Consider the following 13577-nt stretch of genomic DNA (forward strand, 5'->3'; position numbering starts at 1 on the left):
AGGGAAGGGAAGGGAAGGGAAGGGAAGGGAAGGGAAGGGAGGGAAGGGAAGGGAAGGGAGGGAAGGGAAGGGAAGGGAAAAGAAAAATAAATGGACAGAGATAATAAGATAGAACAAAAAACAACTGAAAGAAATGGATGAAGGGAAGAAGAGGGAATTTGGAGGCAGAATGTTTTGGGTGACAAAGGAAAATATAACTTCAACAAACATGACTTCAACATTTCAGTGAGCCTGAATAAGTTTTCATTGTGGATATCAGAGCAATGAGACTGCCCTGGGGGGAGGGCTATTGTAGGAAGAAGTACCCATTCACAACACCTGTAAAGGAAGAAGGGGGCATGATAGGGAGAAAAGAATAGAGGGAGGGAGGGAAACAGGGACGGGGAGTGGGTGAAGAAATAGGCAGGCAAGTGGACAGATCTAAGAAAACAGAAGGTTTTCAAGAAGGCAAACAGCTACAAAGATTGTAAGGGGAATGGAAATTTGTTAAAGTTCTGAAATAAAGCAATGCCCATCACATTGTTAGTCTATTTTTTAAAAGGACAAATCAGCTGAACATAGTGGCGCATACCTTTAATCCCAGCACTCTGGGAGGCAGAGGCGGGTGGATCGCTCTGAGTTCGAGGCCAGCCTGGTCTACAAAGTCTGTCCAGAACAGCCTAGGCTACTTGGAGAAAACTTGTCGAGAGAGAGAGAAGAAGAAAAAAAAAAAACACGACAAATCTTAGAAACTGTAACTCAGAGACAGAGACATCTTTGGGAAAGAAAGAGTCAGTCCCTCTGGAGTGATTTGTACAACACTGATGAACTCAGGGGAAGTTGGAAGGAAATGCTCCTCCAGCTCCCCCAGTGAGGGTCTCTCTATAGTCCTGGCTGTCCAAGAACTTGCTATATAGACCAGGCTGGCCTTGTACTCACAGAGATCCACCTGCCTCTGCCTCACAAGTGCTGGAGTTAAAGATGAATGCCAAGATACCTGGAAGTTCTTTTCCTTTTAAGATCTCACATAAATGTAATGAGCCTGGAATAGAGACAGTTTTTCTGAGGCCTGAAGATGGAGGAAAAGGGAGAGGGGTAATGCAAAGGTAGTCACTGTCCCCAAAGGCAGGAGACCCTGGGTTGCCGTAGACTGCCACGAACCTGGTCTGCAGCCTTAAAGCTCCCTGTCAGTCACAAGTGCAGTGGTTCCTCATCTGTTGATACAGGGTTCTGTGCCAGTGAACCTGGCCCTGCCAGCATGGTTGCTGGGGCCTGGAGGAGCCTGAGGAACTCTAGCATGTTGGTATTTTGGTACAGACACTGGCCACGAATCCAGAAGAATTCTTGGAAGTCACCAAAGCACTTGCCCCTCTACTGGCTGGAGTCTAGAAACCACTGTGTAATTATCAAGGCACTCTTGTGAATGTGTGCTTAAGGGTTGATACAGGGCTCCAGATTTAACTTTACATTTAGTGGCTAAAATGTACCACCAATGCTGGCTGTAGTCATCTTTTCTAGCATGACACAGTGGGCTCTTTCAAGACCCTATTTATCACTGAGGATTTTGGGGTGAAGGAACTGGCCTAAGCCTACCCAAGCCATCAGCAGCAGAGTTGGGCTAGACCCCAATTTCTCCACTCATCTGCTAAAGAAAAGCCTAGCATGGCTGTGGATAAAAAGGGAGAGAGTATAGACCTGTGAGTACAGGGCTAGGAACACAAAGAATTGGGGGACGGGATGCAGCCAGAAGCTGGGGGTGGGGTGGGGAAAACTTTACTTTATCTGCCTCTTTACTGACATTGGAACATGCTCCAGAAACACCTGGCCTCCACCAGGGCTGATGCTGCCTGAATGCATCCCATTTCTCAGTACAACTGTCCCTACTTCATGCGCCCTCTGCTTTGAGTTTCCTTTCTCCCAGGGAGACTTCAGGCTCTCAATAGGGGTGAAGCTTCCCTCTGCCAGGCACTGTCACAGGACAGGGTGGTTACTCAGTTACTTGTCAGTCATCTTCTTAGTCTGGATCCTGGTAGGCTACCACAGGAGCCCCACACTGACAACCCATATGCAGGCTGGAGGGGAAGAAAGAGAATCTCTGGACGCTGCACCAGATGAACAGAGTGTTGGGAAATGCTTCAGAAGCTGTCTGGTGTGGCTCTCCACATTGAACTGATCCCACCTAGAATGCTGACTTTGCCAGCCCTCGGCTGAGACGAGAGTAGGTGAGGCCTTGCTTCATGGAGGCCTCAAAGGCACTGGGCAAGTAAAAGATGGGTTTATGTGTGCTGCCTCCTTCAAACATGCACAGCTTGGTTTTCTGGTAACAGTCTTGAATATGTAGATTGGTTTGTGGAAAGAAGGTGACTCGACTTGAGTATACAGTTTCTTGCTTCATCTCCAGCCCCACTGGCATCTGCATCTATTTGTAAAGGGCCATCGTACTCCTCCAAGGACTGTGAAGGGCCTGGGGCAAGGAGGTGCTCAGAAGAGGCAGATAGGCAACCTCCCCAGTGGAAGCACTGACCACTCATGTCAACAGGGCCTCCTAAAACCCCGTTAGCTCTGGTGTTTCCCAGATAGGACTGAAGTCCTTTGACAGTTGCTAGACAGAAAACAAAACAAAACAAACAAAAAACAAACAAAACTCCCCTGTTCACCCCAATTAATTAATATTCAGATTCAAAATAATGAAGTTGTAAAGACCTCTCCACAGTTATAAAAGCACATCTCAGCCTCAACCCATCAAACATGAGAATTCCAAGGTGTACAGACACAGGGACTCTGGCCCATGCAGACGCTGCCCGGTAGGCACTGGGCAACTCTAAGCTGAGCCAGGAAACAATAAACCAATTTCCTGGGTTGGTTTGTTTTGGTTTCTTTGTGTGCTATGTAAATACGCTTTTGTTTTAATCCCAAGTGTGGGATTTCGGTTGGACTATAGTTTGTCCACACCTGTTAATTGTCACATGTACGGCATGATCTTTGTCAGCTGGTAATGCCCTTCTATGTGCCACATGGAGAAGGGAGTGGTCTAGGACTCTCAGGGTATAAATATGAGGCTGAGAAGGTGATGGTCTAGCATTCTGTGTGGCATTCAGTGTTGGTATGTGGCATAGAGCAGTTTGTAGAAACCAGATACAGTGTTGTAGTTTGGAACAGAGAGAAACGCTTTGGGGGCGCAGCGGCATGGAGGAGCCTGCTAGCTGAGTCTGGGGTTGACAGAGAGGGGTATAGAGCCCTAAAAGAACCCCTTGACCCTAAATAACTGGGAGAAGTAAAGGGATCTGGGTCCCCTCTCTCTACTAACCTGTTCTCTCTCCTACTTAAGGTTGGGGGGGTTGGTGGAAGAAAGGTAGAGGAGTAAGCACCCCAAATAAAGTTTAAATAAGAGTTTTAAAAAAGACCACTCCAAGTGGCTTGCCCCCGTACATTTTGTAGTCTTGCAAAACTGTTACTGAGACTGGCCTCAAATTCATGATCTTCCTGTACTAGTACTGAGTGCTGAGATTACAAGCATATGCCACCACACCGAGCTGGTCCCACTGCCCTCCAGTAAGTGGCTTCCCTGTGGCTTGCCGATATTGCTCACTTGGTATAGTGCTAGCTTAGCTTACGTGAAACCTTGGGTCCAATCAGCAGCACTTCGTAAAGTAGGCGTGATAACATAGCACCATCACTGTGTGGCCACACCATCAGCTTTCATCTCAGCACTCTGAGCTAGGGGCCAGAAGGATTCCAAGTTCAAGGTCATCCTCTATGAGGATCACCTATGCTAAAGCTCTGGGTTTTGTTCATTCCCCCGAGATGTTTGTGGGACCAGTAGCTGTTTTAATTGTCAAGCCGAGCTGGACACGGTGACAAACATATAGCTCTGTTTGCCTTTCCTGGAAGGTACTCTCTGGGTCATCCAAACAAGGAGGTCACTGTGAATGTTAAAAGAGGTGATAAGCTGGGCACAGTGGCACACAACTGTAATCCCAGCACTCTAGGAGGCAGAGGCAGGTGGATCTGTGAGTTCAATGCCAGCCTGGTCTACAGAGTCCAGAACAGCCAAGGCTATACAGAGAAACTTTGTAAAGAAAGAAAGAGAGACAGAAAGAAAGAAGGAAGGAAGGACGGGAGGGAGGGAGGGAGGGGGGAGAGAGAAAGAAAGGAGAAAGAGAAAGAGAGAGGAAGAGAGGGAGGAAGAAGAGAGAGAAAGAGAAAGGGGAAGAGAGAGAGGAAGAGAGGGAGAGAGAGAAAGAAGGAAAGAGAAAGAAGGAAAGAGAAAGAAAGAGGAAGGAAGAGAGGAAGAGAAAGAGAAAGAAAGAGAGAAAGAGAGAGAAAGAAAGAGAGAGAGAGAGAAAGAAAGAAAGAAAGAAAGAAAGAAAGAAAGAAAGAAAGAAAAAGAAAGGAAGGCAACACAGGGGTATTAATATTAATACTGGTGGAGTTGGGCAGGAGGCCTCAGTTGAGGTGCTTTGGAGATTTTAAGGAGGTAAAAATTTTCAAAGTGTCTGAATTTCTTAGCACAACTTTTTAAATTACAATATTAGCTATTACTAACATCCACTATTAACTATATAGACATCAACACAATCTCAAAGACTAGAAAAATGTTTTAATAGTGGTGTATTTGTGTTTCAAGAACAAAGGGTCAATTGTGCTGGTTAAGTTTTTGGGTTTTTTTTTTTTTTCAGTTTGACACAAGGTAGAGTCATCTGGGAAGGAGGAAATGAGAAAATGCCTCACAAGATTGGCCAGCGGGCAAACCTGAGGCATTTTCTTGATTAATGATCGATGGTGGGGGGCATCCCACTGTGGTTGGTGCCATCCTAGGGCAGCTGATTGAGTTATAAAGCAACTCAGAGCAAGCAGAACAAGGCTCGGGGAGCAAGCCAGCATTCCGAATTCCTCCACGGCCTCTGTTTCAGTTCCCACCTCTCAGTTCTTGCCCTGACTTGCTTTCACATGGGCTGTGATTGGAATAACTTAGCCATGTAATCCCTTTCCTCCGCAGGTTGTTTTTGGTCATGGTGTTTTATCGCAGCCATCGAAAGCAAACTAGGGCACACTAGTGTGTGTGCGAGCATACGTGTACGTGTGCATAAATACATATGCAGATCTTAAAATGACCAATTCGGATCAGTGTCTGACTACATAGACCAGGCTGGCCTCATACGAGCATTCATCCTGTACCAGCCTCTTGCAGCGTGCCCACTACACCCCCACTATGCTAGTAAATAATTTAGGATTACGCCCCCATGTGATTTCTGTCACGATCACTTCACTTCGCATGAAAATGTCCATAGACAGTTTGTAAGCAAGCCTGTGTGGGTGAAACTGCATTTCAGCAAAATTTCACGGACAAAGAGTCAAATGTGTGACACATACTAATGCATGATATGATAAACAACTGATAGTAATTTAATGACAAATGTCCCACATTAGCTGCTGAACACCAAAATCTGTTCAAGGAACCATCATTAAATAAAACAACCTGAAAACAAAGCAGTTCTCACATACATAAGCATACTCACACAGACTCTGGTATTCTTAGGATCATTAAATTACTCACTACTTTAACAAATGGATGTAAAATAGCACTACAATGGAAAGTGTGCACAAACTTCAGAAACAGTTCAGATTGTCTATGAACATAGCTGTTTTCTAATTTTTACTTCTCACACACATATACAGCCTCTAAACTGTAAAGAGACAGCATGGCTCAAAGGGTTGCTGTTCACCTTTTCTTTCTGCCTCAGAACGAAGTCATTTAAGCTCATAAAGTTCTCTCACTTTTACTTAGTAAAGGACAGCAAAAATAGCCTGCTTTTGACCAAATTCCACAGGAAATAAATAGTACAAATGCCTCCAACATCAGTAATGAGTTGGATCAAGGAATCTTTAACATTTCAAGCATGAACCACAGTCACAAGGGTATCCTGAAAAAGAAAATCAAACAAACAAAAAACAAAAACACATTATTAATTCTAAGACAGAAGACAAGAAATAACCACCTGGGCAGATGGAATCTCACTTAATATGGGCATGTTCATTCCCTGAAGAAATAAGAGAAATGGAATCACATATTAAATACACTGATGGCTGAACAGTTTCTTCCACTGTGGGGTTTGGCTCAAGAAAAAAATAACACAGTAGCTGATCCTCTTATTCATGGCAATAGAAAGAACAAGAGAGATAAGTCCAAAGACTTCCACTGCCATTTCTTCATGCCAACTTGGATATCCACTCCCTACCAAACCTACTCTCTAAAGCTGCTGTTCCATGACATTTGATAATGACTGTCCTGTGTGTAATGGCGGTGACAAAGGGCCAAAACAAAAAGCCCATAAAGTGGCTTAAAAAAATACATGAAGAATGAAAAGTTGGATGAGATTTCATTGGCACACACTCGAGACAAAAACAGCTAGAAGAGGTAGATGTGAAACAACAAAAAAAGCTGGTTGTAGTGGCACGTGCCTGTAATCCCAGTCCCCAGGAGGCAGAGGCAGACGGATCTCTGTGAGTTTGAGGCCAGCCTGGTGTCTACATGGTGAGTTCCAGGACAGCTATGTAGAGTGACCTTGCCTCAAAACAAACAAAAAGAAAATGAAGATTGCCTACAAATTAGCTGTATTGTTTCAAGTGGATCTCACACACTGGGCACTGAGACTGCAAGAGTTAATAAATAATGGGCACAGACTTTGCATGTGCAGTCTTCACTAAAGAATGCTGGAAGAGAAATAGTGTTTTGCAAAACTATTCCTAGTGTGAGCATTTGTTTTCTGTGAACAATAAACAGATTAAGTGGATAAGATCAGCAAGCGATATATGAAAGCTGGGATGTTCTCCAGATTTTTTAAAGTGTTCTTAGAATGACAAAACAAACAAACAAACAAACAAAAAAACCTAACCATGCTTCCCTACAGTCCTCAAAAAAGCTCATTATTAAAACACAAATAATCAAGTATAAATCACTAGCACTCGCAGAAACAGCTAAAACTGTAAAAACAATCATGTAGGTTCTTTTTTTCCTCCCACTTCAACTGTGTCCAACAATCAGAGACTCCCGTGAACAACACGGAGTAATAAGTGTTAGTGATGAAAACTTTACTGCTTGCCACAACACTAACTTCTAAAGGCTAATCTAGGGGAGCGACTTTCAGGGTAGGTAACCAAAATCTATACAAGTCATTTGACTACAGCTCCCTACTAGAAATAGAACATAGTGAGGACACTGGAATCAGGTGACAAAGGCCAGCTTTGTCAATAAGGACATCTTTGGTCCTTCTAGGCTTTAATTCTTCCATCAAGCATAGGAAGGCTCAGTGTTCTTTACCATATAAGCCAGAGCACATAAGTCATCCTAGCAACCAAGCTTGAGAACTCAAAAGGTCAGACTCCATCATTCACAGTCCTCAACCTTCAAGAAGCTTGCCACACTCCCACCCCAGACCTTTCCCAAATCACAGCTGGTAACACTGTACCTCACACAGGCATGTAAAAACACTAAATCATTTAAAAAGCATAAAGCACTCTGCAAATGCAAAAGTGCCATTTTGGCATCTGTATAACTAGAAAACATTCATTGTTTGTGCTATTTGGCAATTTTGCATTTCCACCTTGCCCTGACTGTGCCTTCCAGGTGTACATCTTTGTCTCTTATATTTACTTGGGGTGGCGGAAGGAACTCCTGTTTGGATTACCTACCCTCATTAATCTGTGCAGAAGTTGGGGTTCAGGGTACTCTTATGCAAATGAAGGCATCCCATCCTGTGAACTCCACCTTCATGTTCCACACAAAGCCAGCAGAAACAGCTTGTTGACTTTGGTGAACAGGTTTCTGAGGCAGCTGTCAACGGTCTTCAGTTCTGAAACCTACCCTTCAAGCCGAACTGGGGGAAGTCAGACTGGGTGGTCCTGACTTACCTGACTTAGGGGTTAGGGTCATCCACCTGCCTAGACAACCCTGACCCGACATGAAGCTTGAGTACTTTTAAGAATCAGTGAAGGACCAGGTGCAGGACTTCCTAAGAGATCTGAGAACCAATGACAGGTGAATTTCTAAGGTTGCTCCTTGAAGCAACTGTGCAGCTTTTCTGTTCAGTTCCCCCTGGATGTCTCGAGACAGCAGCTAACCGAGGCTCAGAGGACAGGAAGTGGCTACTAAGCACCCTCTTCCACAGGGATGAGACCAGAGCTGGTATGAGAGGTGTCAGGGCAAACACGCGCTTACTACTCCTCAGGTGTGACAGACTTATTCCTACCCATGTTCTACTGCACTCCTGGAACTCTAAGCAAACCAGCTCTCCCGGTTCCCACAAACATGGCAGCCCAACTCTCTCTACCCAGGCCCCAAACTCCTTCCTGGGGGTCTCCCAAGCCTGCCCACCCAAGCTTTTCACTCCTTACAGTGTGTGTCTAAGTAAGCCATCAACTCCAGCGCATCTCTTCAAGAGTTACTTCGACGGTAGAGATGGGCACCTCGAGACAGTAACTCTTCTTAACCGTCCCCTAAGGGGACCCCACACATCAAAAGGCTTCCCCCAGACTCTCAGGCCGCCCCTCCCGCCCCTTCCCCGACATCTACAGGATCAGTAACCAGGCCTATGGCTCCCAAATCGCTCGGACCCTGGCCCTAGCACAAGTGCAACTTCTGATGCTGAGCAAGGTGCGTCTTGTAGCGGAAGCCCTTGCCGCAGCCGGCGCACTTGTGGGGCTTGTTGCCGGTGTGGATGCGGCGGTGGCGGATGAGGTGGGAGCTCTGGATGAAGCTCTTGCCGCACTCGAGGCACGTGTAGGGCTTCTCGCCCGTGTGCGTGCGCTGGTGCTGCGTGAGCGTGGAGAAGTCGCCGAAGCGCTTCTCGCATTGGGCGCAGCGGAAGGGCTTCTCGCCCGTGTGCACGCGCAGATGGTTGACCAGGTGCGAGTTGCGGCCGAAGCCCTTGCCGCACTCGCGGCACACGTAGGGCCGCTCGCCCGAGTGCGTGCGCTTGTGCGTGAAGAGGTGCGAGCTCACGCTGAAGGCCTCGCCGCACTCGGAGCACATGTAGGGCTTCTCGCCCGTGTGCACGCGCTGGTGCTTCACCAGGTCCGAGCGCCAGCTGAAGCGCTTGCCGCACTCGCCGCAGCCGTGCGGCTTCTCGCCGGTGTGGATGCGCTGGTGGTTGGCCAGGTGCGAGCGGCGCACGAAGCCCTTGCCGCACTCGCCGCACGCGAAGGGCCGCAGCGCCGCGGGGCCCGCGCCGCCCGCCGCCGCGTGCGCTCGCCGGTGGCTCAGCAGGTGCGAGCTGAGGCTGAAGGCCTCGCCGCACTCGGGGCACGGGTAGGGCTTCTCGCCCGTGTGCAGGCGCCGGTGCTTGAGCAGGTCGGCGCGCCAGCTGAAGCTCTTGCCGCAGTCGCCGCACAGGTTGGGCCGCTCGCCCGTGTGCAGCCGCAGGTGGTTGGTCAGGTAGGTGTTGCGGCTGAAGCCCTTGCCGCACTCGCCGCAGCGGAAGGGCTTCTCGCGAGGGGGCCGGGCCAGCGCGGGCCCCGCCCCGAAGCCGCCGGCCACGCCCATCACCCCCACCACCCCTCCGCACTCGCCCGCCAAGCCGAAGGGCTCCAGGCTGGCCACGGCCGCCGCCTCCGCCAGGCGGTGGATGCGCTGGTGCTGCAGGAAGGCGGCGCCCGGGCTGAAGCTCTCCCCGCAGTCCGGGCAGATGGTGGGCGCGTCCATGATGCTGGCCATCAGACTGTCGAGTTCCCCGAGGTCCACGGCCATGGGGTGGTGGAGCCGGTGGAAGCGGCGATGAGGCTTGTCACCCAGGTGATGGCCGCCCAGGGAGAGGTGACGCCTCCAGGGAAGCACCGGGGTAGGCAGCTGCTCTTCTTCCTCCGTCAGCCGGTTCTCCCCCGCACTTTCCTCCTCCTCTTCCTCCTCCTCCTCCTCCTCCTCCTCCCCCTCCTCCTCTCCCCGAGGACTCCGGGATATGCTGTCGGATTCTGACAATCCTGGGAACAGCGCCATGTCAGCCACACCGGGCTGGGCGTCCTCTTCCTCACGGAGAACAGCCCCTTCTTCCTCACACAGCAGCCTCTCTGCAACAGACAAATTGGCAATGGCGTCAACTAGACCTGGTGTTCAAAGGTGTTCTAGGGGAACTGCCTACCAAGAGTGTGAGCCCTGCCTTAAACTCCGGCCTCTTCCCCAGCAGTTTCCTCAAGGTAAGACCTAAAGAGTAGTGCACACTGCCCCACTGGCAACCAGTCTTTTGGCGGAGCCCGCCTACTGTACACCCCAACCCCCAAGGCTCTCCTCTGCCAAATTGCCTTGCCAGAAGCCTGTCGATGGCCAGCTTTGTACCAGATGGGGACTCCGGAGACAGGTCTCCAGAAAAGAAAAGGGAAAATTATTTTTTTCCTCAGCCATACTTTCTATGGCTAGCGCCTCAAAACACAAGTCAGGTGAGTCACGAAAAGTAAGAGAGCAGTAGGACTCATCAGGTTCCGGACAGATGTCACAACAGAAACAAAACCATTTGGTCAATCGGGAACAGCCTGAGATCGTGACCAGCCTCTGACATTGCGATACTGTGTTGCTGTCTACAAAGTTTATGCTCGAAAAGGAGTCAAGTGTTAAGGAAGAAAAAAGAAAAATGAGCGTGCGCTTATCTCTAAAACAGTGGTTCTCAGCCTTCTGGATGCTTTTGGATGACCCCAACCATAAATTATTTCCGTTGCTATTTCATAACTGTAATTTTGCTACCGTTATGAGTCATAATTAAACCCCCTCAAAGAGTTATAACTCACAGGTTGAAGACCGCTGCTCTATAGTGATGTGCAGGCATGAGGACCGATTTCCATACCTAGAACCTAAAAAGCGGACTTTTTCCCCCTCTTTTTTTTTATTCTCTTCCTCTTCCCCTCTCCCCCTCCTTTTTGGTGGGAGCCAGAAGTCACCAGGGTGGGAGAGCAGAGCTGGGAGAACTACAAAGTGAGTATGATGGGGTACATGATGTGAAATTTCCAAATAATCAATAAAAATAGCATGTTGAGGGGGAGCCAAGTGGGGTGGCTGCTGTTTGTAATTCTTGGGAAGGCAGCGACAGGCAAATCTCCCTGGAGCTTGCTGGCCAGCCAACCTAGCCTATCTTGATGAGCTCTAGGCCAAAAAGACCCCATCTCGAAATTCTCCTAAGGAATAATGCCTGAGGATGACCTCTGTCTGACATACATAACAACACACACACATACATACGAACACACACAATCTCATGTTTTAATTGTGTTTACAATTTTTTGTTGGGTCACATTCAAAGCTGCTCTCAGCAGGAGGCTGGACACACCTATGAACAAACTGAACTCAGCATTGGTGAAGGAGGGATGGGGAAAGAATGACAGACAGCCCAGAACTAGTAAGAACAAGCTAGAAACTGGCAGAGGATATGCCAGTCTATGGCTGCTTCCTCAGCCACAGGGCTGTGAGAACCATGGAGCAGCAAGGACTCTGGGACTTTGCCATGGGGAAAGGAATGTAACCACACAGTCCTGGCATAGAGTGTTTCACCTCTTTTCTGTCCCTACTGTATACCCTGAACAGGAAAGAGCAACCAGTGCCCAAAGACAAAAACAAGGAAGTGGCTAGAGATCCAGCATTTTCGTTCAGGTCAGAAATAGCAAGGATGGTAGCCAGGAACTAGGGCGCTTGGGTAATCAGCCTCATGAACACAGGTAGGTCACTTAACCACCGAATCTGCTTATCTAGAAGGAAAGTGATGATTTAACTGGAAATACCAATGTACTTTGCCCAGCACTGTGCTGAGTCGCTCCTGAATTTTTTTTTAGGAAATATATAATTCATCTATTATGGGTGCGTGTGAGTTTGTGTATACCAAATTTTTGCAGGTGCCAACAAAGACAAGAAGAGGACACTGGATCCCCTGGAACTGATTCCAGGTGGCTGTGAGAATGGTACGGGTGCTTAGAACTGAACTCAGGTCTTCTCCAAGATTAGGAAGCACCCTTTACCACTGAGCCATCTCTCTAGGATCCTACATTGCTCTTTAAACCCAAGTTGTCATGGTGCTTCCCCTGACAGCAGTGAAGGAGGCCCTGGCATTGCCTGTGATTCCACTGTGGTGGTGTTACAAGTGATCACCTGAAGCAAAGGGCAGCACCCTCGACTGACTCCTTACTCAGACTTACCAGTGTGGCCTCAGTAGTGGACTGAATTAAAGAAAAGGGTACTCACAGGACCAACATTAGGGAAGCCAAGTCAGGTAAGAATCCTGCTCAGCGGCCTCTAGAGACCCTTAGGTCTGCAGGATGCTGGCCCTGCTTCTATGCCAAAGGAACCAAGTGCAAATGTGGGTGCCACAACTTCAATGGATACCCCAATCCTCTCACCTGAACAGACAGTGGACACTACTTCCCTCTCTTGTGAGTCCTCTCCTAGGTCAGCATCCTGTGGCATGGAGTCCACCTCCTCCTCCAGGTGGCCTCTCTCTTCTGTGTCCCGTGGATTAGAGCCTGTTCCTCGTTCTCCTGGGTCCCCTTCCCGGTCCTCAGAGTTCTCAAAGTCAGAACCCATGCCTCTCTCTTCAGAATTCTGGAGTTCACACACACCCTGATTATCTTCCTGTTCCATCCAGCAAAAGAAGGGCAAAGGCGGTAACCAAGGGTCCCTGCTCAGAGAAAACATGGAGAAGGAAACATACTTCAACCTGGATTCAACCCTTTGCTACACGTGGTCTTGAGTTCCTCTTCCAATAAGACATCTAGAGTTATAAGTAAGTAAGTCTACTTCCTCCCTTTCACATATACACTTGGGAAAACAACTGTGTGTAGGAGGACATTTGGGTGGGGGAGGAACAGTGGCCACATCCTCAGAACACATGCCTACACTCATGTCCCAGGGAAAACTGGGACCAAAACTAGAGCAGTTCAGCCTGTGAAGTAAATGTCTGAGTGGGTGTTTGCAATGTAATGCTGAAGTAACCATTGCTTTTGTTTTTCAGTTTTACTTTAATTCTGCAGTGCAGCGGGACTGAGCATAGGACCATGAGCTCTCTACCACTGGGCTATAGCTCTAGCTACTTAGTTATTATTTGGAACAAGGTCTTGCTAATTTACCTAACCTAGCCTTGAACTCATTCTGTAGCCCAGATAGGCCTTGAACTTTCCATCTTTTGCATCAGTCTCCAGGGTGGCTGAGATTCTAGGACAGTGACCTTTTTCTTTTAATTGTTTAAAAAGCCCTTTGAGTTCATTTAGCTTCCTGACTCAGTGTTCCTGTTTTCAATCACAATTTCACCGCAAGGAAAGCAAGCTTGATCCTGCCACTGACAGACTTAGCACTCATGGAACCACCACAGGCCATGTTCACCTGGGCACACACTGGTTTGATGTTTTGCAACCTCCTTGGTATAAAAGGTAAGCACTTCTCTTGCTGGTGGTTTGGGGTAGAAAAGGCTGTGATGGCCACTTTAAATCCCAGACCACTCTGGATACCTCTAAATACTGTCCCCAGAATTGGAAAAACCACTTTTACACCTGAAAAAGCAAAGAAAGAAAGGAAAGAAGGAAGGAAGGAAGGAAGGAAGGAAGGAAGGAAGGAAGGAAGGAAGGAAGGAAGG

General features: G+C 48.1%; 1 protein-coding gene and 1 long non-coding RNA gene across 5 annotated transcripts in view; one reads left to right on the forward strand and one right to left on the reverse strand.

Annotated features, from left to right (window-relative positions):
- Positions 1-4572: 4572 nt before the first annotated feature.
- The window catches only part of Znf697 (zinc finger protein 697), a 38403-nt gene continuing 29398 nt past the window's right edge, over positions 4573-13577 (reverse strand). For 2 of the 3 annotated variants that reach the window (XM_055603864.1, XM_055603865.1), the window contains exons 3-4: positions 12349-12626; positions 4573-10041 (exon numbers count right to left, since the gene is read on the reverse strand). In XM_055603864.1, coding sequence (XP_055459839.1) covers positions 8600-10041; positions 12349-12589 — 1683 coding nt within the window. In that variant the 5' untranslated portion in view covers positions 12590-12626 and the 3' untranslated portion in view covers positions 4573-8599. Of the gene's footprint in view, positions 10042-12348; positions 12644-13577 lie in introns of those variants that run through there. The other variant, XM_055603863.1, reaches the window with a different exon arrangement.
- LOC129673963 (uncharacterized) overlaps positions 12672-13577 on the forward strand; it is a 4072-nt gene continuing 3166 nt past the window's right edge. For both annotated transcript variants that reach the window (XR_008719753.1, XR_008719752.1), the window contains exons 1-2: positions 12672-12731; positions 13262-13374. This is a non-coding gene — a long non-coding RNA (uncharacterized LOC129673963). The remainder of the gene's footprint in view (positions 12732-13261; positions 13375-13577) is intronic.

The sequence above is a fragment of the Psammomys obesus genome, unplaced genomic scaffold (genome assembly GCF_907164565.1).
Source record: "Psammomys obesus unplaced genomic scaffold, mPsaObe1.curated_primary_1811, whole genome shotgun sequence".
Lineage (NCBI taxonomy): Eukaryota > Metazoa > Chordata > Mammalia > Rodentia > Muridae > Psammomys > Psammomys obesus.